Source organism: Hyalella azteca, unplaced genomic scaffold (genome assembly GCF_000764305.2).
Source record: "Hyalella azteca isolate HAZT.00-mixed unplaced genomic scaffold, Hazt_2.0.2 contig5826, whole genome shotgun sequence".
In the NCBI taxonomy this organism is placed as follows: Eukaryota; Metazoa; Arthropoda; class Malacostraca; order Amphipoda; family Hyalellidae; genus Hyalella; species Hyalella azteca.
Window position 1 is genome coordinate 36,358 of NW_025936006.1, and position 9,386 is coordinate 45,743.

Below are 9,386 nucleotides of genomic sequence, written 5' to 3' on the forward strand. Positions count from 1 at the left end.
CCATTGTGTGGCTGTAAGTGATTTGATTCTTTTAATGGTGTTGTTGGCTTTGTTGTGAGTATAACTAATGTGTGTGCTGAGAATGAGCTGAGCAGCTCCAGAGTAGCTGAGTGAGCTCAAAAGTCCAAATGTTGTTGGCCTGCTTGCGGTTGGAGAGCAGCCCTGATGCGGGCCCAAATCGACTGTCAAGTTTTCCCCTGAAGGTGGACCCGAAAAAATTTTCTTATTCCATGAAGCTTCATAGTTAGAAATTTTACATACCGACTATACACGTGCTTTTTCCACAGTCGCCGATCATTCACTATCAGTCCCTTGTGAGCAGCCCTCACCTCAACATCCTACTCTCATCTTACCTGCGTTCGCCGAATCTGCGTGAAGATGCTCAACGTTCAGCAAAACGCGTCACAAATTTTAGAACAATTCCCTTGGCGACATTCAAAATTATTGGAATCAACAGTAGTTAGTTAGGTTGGGCAACTAGAGAATTTAAGTTGTAAGGAAATTTTAAGCAAACCGGCATTATCTAAAAAAATGCTGCAATTTTCGACTAACGATTGAGCTAGCTTTTTTTTGGAATTTTTGCTTATGATTTATATAAATGACATTTTTTTGCTTTTAAAATTTTAGTTTATCGTATTTTGTATCAATTATAATGGAATTAATTATGAATAATATAATAATTTCTAATAAAAGAGTAGCATAGTTGTATGTTTTCTTCTTCCTATACTCGTGAAGAAATGGTCTGTTCAACTAACCGATATATTGTGTTAGTTTTTGCTAGTTACAGCATTTGGGCCTTAACCGGGACACTTTTGGACTTAAACAACACTTTTTTCGGACTTTAACACCGGGACACTTTTGCTATTTAAACGAATTCATACATAAGCCCCGCTTAAACGGAAAATGACTTAGGTTGATAGACATGGAAATTTTTTATTACATCATATAACCAACGAAACAAAATATGACTATATATATTTTCGTCTAATTTGTTTTTTGAACTGCTGCAGTAGCTATGGATACCATCCTCATAACATTAGCCCGTTTACTTCGCTAGCCGACAGTCCAACGCTAGCTTGTTAATGAAAACATTTTTCTGTTCCTAGTAGCGTATGGTATAGCAGTGTGTGCTTCATTCCACTTGATTTTGTGTTGTGAACGTTTTCCCTGACCAAAATATGACTCAATCGGTTAAAAGTTCCTAATTTGATATTAGTTTAGTTTATGTCTGAATAAGTTTTCTCAAGGTTCATAGAAAATGCAATTATTACATTGATAACTAAAATCAGTGCTAAAATTACAATTTTTTTAAGCGATGAAAAAGTTTACTCTAAATTAAATGTGGTGAGTTGATAAATGTTGTGTTTTCTGATACGTTTTGGTCACGAAATTTAGAGCCGTCATGCCACAATATGTGGACCTTGTCAACATGGCCGTTGCTTGGAAACTTATTCGTGTTAACAGCATTATCTGATACTGCCATACTGGCATACCTCCTGCGGGCTGCAGTCAGTAGCGTTCGTAGGTAATTAAAATGAGACGATAGTCAATAAATTGAAATGTCAATAAAAAATTTCTAATATATCTTAAGTTACCCGTGTTTTCTTTTCAGTGCAGTATATGTAAGAAATCCTATCATACCATCGAATCGGAAATTGACATGACCTTGAAAAATTTCCAATCGTTTAGGTGCAAATACGGATAACTTATTTTCTTTAGGATTTAAAATTGATTAAAAAATAATAAAATTTAAATGCGAAAAATTTGTAAATGTCTTAGCAGCTTCGCAAATCGGCACCAAAACTTTACAAAATGATTAAACTTTAAATGACCTCGCTGGCGTGTTTAGTGCTATAGTTCCAGACATCAGAACAGTCAGCCGCGTTAAGATCAATACGCTTAAGCCAAGGGCAGGTGGGAGCATAAGTTACACTAATGACGTATTCTTTCGTTCCACGAAACACTTGACTTCTGACCTTTTGGAACGTGACGCTGTCACTCCGAGTGTGCGTGTTTCTTCAAGTGTTTGATGTGTGCGCCTTCAAAGGCTTTGCATGCAATTTAGTTCATTAAACTACAGGGTAATGAGTATGCATTAAATGTACATATGAGCGATTCGAAGAACAATTTTTTTCCACAAAGCATTTAAGTAGCGACATAAAATAATAAATTTGTATGGTAACACATCTGTTTAAAAATCAATGAAAAATACATGCTTGACCGCATAAAGCTTTCGCAGCAGCGGGTAGCTGGGATACCATGTCAGGTCACCAAGGGAACTTGCTTGTTTTGGGCAGATTTGCTGCTAACGATCTTCAGGCCACTGTACTTCAGTACGAATCTGAAGTTGACGCAAGAAGTGGTAGTTGGGAGTTCTTGCACAAGTTATTTATGGAGGGATGGAAAAGGTCGAAATTTATAGAATTAAAACCACCTTGCTTGAGCGTGCAAGAAAACTTTAGTTGAGTTTTAGAGCTTGCAAGTTTTTAGTTAGACCCATTTTAACTGATCTAGTATCAAATGTAGTTGTTTTCCTTCAAATGGTAATGTCACTGTCTTCAGTGTGCTTTAATGTCTCTCAACTTATTTTCAGTTTTGGTGTGGGGAGTCTATTCATGAAATGATGATGCATGCACCGCGAGGTCATTACATATTAGTTCAGTGAAGATCAAAGTTAACGAATTGACTATGTTGTTCCATGTATAAGACGATAACAAGTTACATCAGATTAACTTGATACAAGCCGCAGGGATGGGGTTAACGGACTGGTGGCAGTCCAAGCACAAAGGCCCGGACCCGAGCACGTCTCCATCACCCGCAGAGGAGGGCGAAGAAAACCTCGACATCAAGGAATTCCAGGAACCATTTCAGTCCCAGGCAATCTCGAACGTCACTCCCGATGAGAACAAGAATAAACCTATTGACCAACCGGCGCAGAAAAAAGGATTTGCAGAGAGATTTTCTTTCTTCAAAAAACAGACTAAAGAAGTTGAAATTCCACCAATGGATTCAGAAGATGTTTTTTCTAATATTAAAAAGCCAACCAGAAAGGAAGATACAAACACAAAGAAAGGCAAAAAATCAAAAGCCGAGGACAATGCGCCAGATGTAAATGACATGGTGCGTATCAAAGTATGGCTTCGTCGGAACAAAAACGATTCCTTTCGTCCCGCCAAGTTTTGTGATTGTTTGGTAGACTACTTCGCGTCAGCTGACCAAAGGAACATCTATAGCGCTCCCTCCATCATCTTCACAAGTAATCAGCTGCAGATCCCTCAAGCTCGCGGCAATCACTCATCTCAAGACCTCTCGGAAACTTCAAGTCTTCACTCATCCTCTGAATATTTGGCAGCAAGTGGGCTTAGTACTCCGTTTGGGTGCTGCAGCGTGGGCCACAGCCCCATGCGACTCAACTCGAGACCTGTTAGCATGAACTCTTGCTGCAAACATGCGCCCAAGACTGAGGCGATCAGCGTTTCTGTGGAATGCATTCTGCAAGATAATAGGGTGCTGATGCAGCCCGCAGCTGAGGGCGAGATCGTACAGCGACATCGGGCTAAGATTAAAGCTCCGCGTCGGCGCGCCGGCTCGTCTGTTTCGTGCGTCGCGGTTCTCGAGGTGAGGGACTCAACCACTAAAGCCTCTCAACGCATGGGGTAATGATTGTTTCGGGCCACCAAGATTAGAACCATTAATTTCAGTCCCGCTGTGTAATTGTTACTAAGGAATATTAATATGACTGATGAATGCAAATCGCTGTAGCTGGTATAGAATTAAAGAATTATCAGTTTTTCCGAACTTAGTTATGAATTCTTTGGTTTTGGTTTAAAATCAAGAGATTTCATTTTTGTCTGGACCATAAGAAGTTAAATGAAACTACCTCACTACTGAAATTGAAATTACAACTTTCCCCAGCACCCGCCGTTCTGCTGCGCCCACCGCATCAGCCCTAAGGACTTCACCGCACTGCCCCTGGACGACAAACAGCGCGGCGTCGACGTGGGGGTGAGTTGTGTTCCTCCCTTGCCCATAAGATGATTCCTGTTGTATATATGTTCCTTCCTTGACATAAGATGATTCCTGTTATTTATATGTTCCTCCCTTGCCATAAGATGATTCCTGTTGTATATATGTTCCTCCCTTGACATAAGATGATTCCTGTTGTATATATGTTCCTCCCTTGACATAAGATGATTCCTGTTATTTATATGTTCCTCCCTTGACATAAGATGATTCCTGTTGTATATATGTTCCTCCCTTGACATAAGATGATTCCTGTTATTTATATGTTCCTCCCTTACCCATAAGATGATTCCTGTTGTATATATGTTCCTTCCTTGCTCATAATGATTCCTGTTCTATATATGTTCCTCCCTTGCCCATAATGATCCCTGTTGTATATATGTTCCTCCCTTTCCCATAATATGATTCCTGTTGTATATATGTTCCTCCCTTGCCTATAATATGATTCCTGTTGTATATATGTTCCTCCCTTGCCTATAAGATGATTCCTGTTGTATATATGTTCCTCCCTTGCCTATAATTTGATTACTGTTGTATATATGTTCCTACCTTGCCCATAAGATGATTCATGTTGTATATTCTTGTCAATAAACTCACTGCTAGTTCAGATAATGCTTAGTAGGTATTTAGAATGCAATAAGCGCTTTGATAACGACTAATTCTACAACTCAGGTGAAAAAATTTGAACATGGAAAAGAAATTAATGATTGAAAAAGGCAGGATCAACTTTAAATACTACGTCAAATAGCATTATGAAAAAAGACGTCATTTATCTTCTGTTACTTTTCAATTAAGATCTCAGCAATATGGCTTTATGAACGAGACGACGATTTTTATTCTCACAAGTTTTAGCGATCTTTAAAACTCACCTAAATTTACCATATGAATAAATACATTTACATGAATAAATTAACTGATTTTGTCACCTATGCTGAACATGAACAGGTGGCTGTGCTGCTGGAATCCTCCGACGAGCGCATCCTGATCACCCGACGAGCGCAGCATATGCGCACCTTCCCCGGCGTGTGGGTGCCTCCTGGGGGACACATAGGTCAGTATGAAGACAGTGAGGACATATAGGTCAGTGTGAGGACAGTGAGGACTCATAGGTCAGTGTGAGGACAGTGAGGACTCATAGGTCAGTGAGAGGACAGTGAGGACACATAGGTCAGTGTGAGGACAGTGAGGACACATAGGTCAGTGAGCGCTTGTAGTAATAGATTTTGCATGAAGGGGGTAACTGCAATATGTTTTAGCTTGCTCAATATACAAGGGTAACTGCAGTTTCTGGGGTGTGCTTATTATTCAGGTGTAATTGCTAGATGTTTCGATGTTTCCATTATGAAGAATTAAGTGAAATGTGTTTCCGTGTGCTCAATATGTTGTGGTAACGGCAGTATGTCCCAGTTTGCTCACCATGTAGGAGTAACTGCCCTATAATCTCACTGGTCGCAGAGGACGGCGAGAGCATCATCGAGGCTGGCATGCGTGAGGTTTTCGAGGAAACCGCCTTGCGTTTGGTGAAGGGAAAGCATCCTGAGTCAGTGTTCCTGCAACTGCCCAATGAAGATGGCAGCTCGCAGGATATGTCAAATGAGATCACCAACGAAGACTCAAATATCAACTGCTACCGTGTGTTGGGATTATGGGAGTCGTGCTTCCCGCCGGTGCTGTACGCAGGCACCCCCAAGAGGCAGCATCTCGTCTACTACCTCCATGTCCTCGTCAGCCAGCGCTCCGAGGACATCGAGCCTCACATCAAGGTAATGCAAAGCTAACGTATCTATAATGCCCACAAACCAGTACGTAACATTTGCTGTTGGTACCTTTGATACTACCAATAGAACTTTTCCTTTGATCCTACCAATAGACAAATTCGAAGACTTTAGCCAAAACATATATATTACTCCTATACCTAATAATTTGCTTAAGCTATACAGATGGATGCTATGTCTTTCGTCAGCAGATTCTTATGAATACTATGAAAAGTTACCATGTTAGATATGATGCCACTTCCTAAAACAGTATTCGATGTTAATGGATTATATCAAAACGGTTATGTTAAAACGGTTGTATTAAAACGGTTATGTTAAAACGGCTATGTCAAAACGGTTATGTTAAAACGGTTATGTGAATCACCTCACCGTTCTGGGCTATAATCTGGGGTAGCTGGAGCGGTCGGAGGTCGGTGCGTCGACGTGGCTGAACCGTCTGCACGCTGAAGTGGTCGCCTACAGCTCCCGCCCCCTGCCGGACAAACCTATTCCCATCAAAGTTCTTAACCCTGACACTGGTGAGCGAACAACTTTTTTATGAACCTGCTGAGCAGACAAACTACTTCTTTGCTCAATCCTGACACTGGTGAGCGATAAACTTTTCTATGAACCTGCTGAGCAGACAAACTACTTCTTTGCTCAATCCTGACACTGGTGAGCGATAAACTTTTTTATGAACCTGCTGGGCAGACAAACTACTTCTTTGCTCAATCCCGGCGCTGGTGAGCGAAGAAGTTTGATCAGTAGTCAAAGACAGACCAATGATCACCTTCTGTATTTAGAACATCGAATAAATGAAATAAATCAAGAATAGAACGTTCGAAAAGATTGCGCAGTCAAATTTGAATACATGAACAAGGCCTGCTGCATGATTAACTTCAATGCCAAGACATAGTAAGAAGTTTTTTATTTTGATTTTCACGCTGTTTGGTTGATTTTTAATTCTGTGCACTTACTGAGGGCACCGTATCTCCTTCGAAACAGCGTAAAGGGTTTCAGTGCGAGTTTGAATTTTGATTGATTGACGATTCGTGAGAGATAGACGAGTAAAATGTAAAAATAAAAAAAACATGTCAATAATTCCTCGTTTTGGTTCAGGAGCGTCAGAACCCGGGGTTATGGACCCTAAAGTTCTACGGAAGAAAATGCCAGAGCCAACGAGGGAAATAGAGCGACTCACCACTGGCACCAGGTACGCCACAGCACACACTCACCACTGGCACCAGGTACGCCACAGCACACACTCACCACCAGCACCAGGTACGCCACAGCACACACTCACCACTGGCACCAGGTACGCCACAGTACACACTCACCACCAGCACCAGGTAGGCCACAGTACACACTCACCACCAGCACCAGGTACGCCACAGTACACACTCACCACCAGCACCAGGTAGGCCACAGCACATAAATAAAGCAGATAATATTAAATAATTTTTGCAAGATCGTTGGGAGATTGAAAGTTCCTGATTAAAGGGATGAGAAATTGAAGAAATTATGTTAGGCCATGCTTAACAGTCAATCGGACTCGTTTCATTACTATAATATCCAATCCATGTAATTATATTCTAATCTCTTATAGCCCAGTCGATCACAAATAAAAGAGAAAAAATATGGTAATAACGAATTGTTTGCAGGTTCGCCTTCAAGCTTTGGCTGGGCATGAAAGAAGAGGAGGAGGAAATGAGTACGATCTGATGGCCCTCCTGAGCGACAACGAGGCGAGCGTCGCTAATCCAAAGTTATTAAACTTATTTGAATTAAATTCTATGACATTTTGGTATATATTTAGCGTCCAGTGAGGTAAAAAAGGATAGCGATACTTTTTGTTTAACATACGTGCTGTAGGGTGTAGCTCAAGACTAGTATATAATTTGAAGCTCAAGACTAGTATGTATATACTGTATCACAGGCGATGAATATCAATTGTTACAGGGAAATAGCTGTATGAAATTTTTTGAGTAGTTTTCTGATGTTTAAATTAATATTTCAAAACATTTTTCCACACTATTTAATCATGAAGACTCCGATAATTTCCGAAGGCATTTTCAATGGTGCTGTCGTCTATACAGCCGTCTCAATCTGGCTGTCCTCGATTGGTTAGTAATCACTTTAGATTTCAAATTTTACTGAAATTTCCGGTGCTTATTCGACTTGTAGCTATTATTTCTTCTCTCTGAGCCATAGTATAGGCCAGAATTGTGCACAAATATGCTAATTTGATTTATTATTTTCACGTTTAAATTTCAGAATTATTTTAGCAAATCGTGAATTTTCCTGTATGTCTGTTTGCGATTAAAGAATCAGTTCAATCACAGTCACCACTGCACCGGCAATAAAAAAAAAATCAATTTTAGTAAAAGAAGCAAAAGCCATTGTGTTATCATGAACAGTTTGTGAAGAAACAGCACGTTAAAGTTGGGAACCAACAACCAAATTAATAGCCTGAATAGCAGCAAGAAGACACAAATGAAGCAGACGTAAAAGCAAAAGACACGAAAAAGCAGAAACAAAAACAAACAGATATCAAAGAAGAAACACAAAAGAGCAAATACAAATTCAACAACCGCCATATTTTAAAACAAATTTTATAAAATAGAATTAACATGGGAAGTCGTTGAAATTTTCGTCATCATGGACGCTGCTCCAGTCTACGATTGCGCGAATAATTTTACGCTGACGGTTTGTTCGTAAATAATTGCTTTCGGGGCGGAATTCAGGCATGCAATTTGAAGGCGTCGGAGCGTTTTGCTAATTTCAATGCAAATGTTCTGACGCGACAGACGTAAATATTTCACTAAGAGTTCCCGCATATTTAAGATCCCTTAATTAGGCTGCTCGTCAGCGTTTGACGAACAGTCGTTCTTTTAAAGGCATAATTTAAATAAAAAGACATAAGAAGACCATTTTAACGATTCAAAATTAAGTAATATTCATTGAAGGGAGCGCAATTTTGAACAATATTATAAGCGCAACTGCTCCTAATCCTAATTGACGAAGAAAATGAATTAGAGAAAATTGACGGAGAACATGATTGTTTACGAAACCATAATGGAGATTCATGTTATATACTCAGTTTTTCACAAGATAGATGTGCGCGCAGGATCTGATTAATATATTTCATTTGATTATTTTAACTACTGTATTTCATATTTTATGAGTATAATTGGTCAGAATTGTGCATAGAAATTGCATAAATTACAATTAAAATTGTCGATAATTTCTTGTTTTATTCAGTTGTTTTGTGTGAAAGATGCGTGAGTGCAGAAATCAAAACGGAACAGCAGGCTTCCTTCACGTCAATGTTGATTTGTACAGAATGTAGTTAAAAAAATTTGTAATGGAATTCAAAATTTAAGGATTTTGCTAACATGACTAGAAAAAAAAGTCGCGACAGTGAAAAAAAATTGCAATCGATGGTGCATAGTTCATGAAAATGAGCACATAGTCGACAGTGGCAGTGGAGGGAGAAACAAGATAACATGATGACAAACATAAAGTAAAAATAACATGAAAATAACCTGCAAAAGCTGTCAAAAGATGTGTGAAGCCCACCGCTGCTGCCGCGAAAACCCAATGTGCTGG

At 39.6% G+C, this 9,386-nt stretch overlaps 1 protein-coding gene across 1 annotated transcript; it reads left to right on the plus strand.

Annotated features, from left to right (window-relative positions):
* The first annotated feature begins 2,358 nt into the window (after positions 1–2,358).
* On the plus strand, positions 2,359–9,013 carry LOC108676300. Its single transcript, XM_018164361.2, has 7 exons — positions 2,359–3,618; positions 3,916–4,005; positions 4,969–5,074; positions 5,479–5,786; positions 6,193–6,316; positions 6,897–6,990; positions 7,439–9,013. Exons 1-7 carry the CDS (start codon positions 2,752–2,754, stop codon positions 7,497–7,499), a joined length of 1,650 nt encoding a protein of 549 aa, XP_018019850.1. The 5' UTR covers positions 2,359–2,751; the 3' UTR covers positions 7,500–9,013.
* The last annotated feature ends 373 nt before the right edge of the window (positions 9,014–9,386 follow it).

Bases quoted from the DNA above. Each gene is read 5' to 3' on its own strand.
- LOC108676300 (XM_018164361.2), top strand. From the start codon at position 2,752: ATGGGGTTAACGGACTGGTGGCAGTCCAAGCACAAAGGCCCGGACCCG. The intron at 4,006-4,968 runs GTGAGTTGTGTT...GAACATGAACAG, and splicing joins AGCGCGGCGTCGACGTGGGG to GTGGCTGTGCTGCTGGAATC. The intron at 6,317-6,896 runs GTGAGCGAACAA...GTTTTGGTTCAG, and splicing joins AGTTCTTAACCCTGACACTG to GAGCGTCAGAACCCGGGGTT.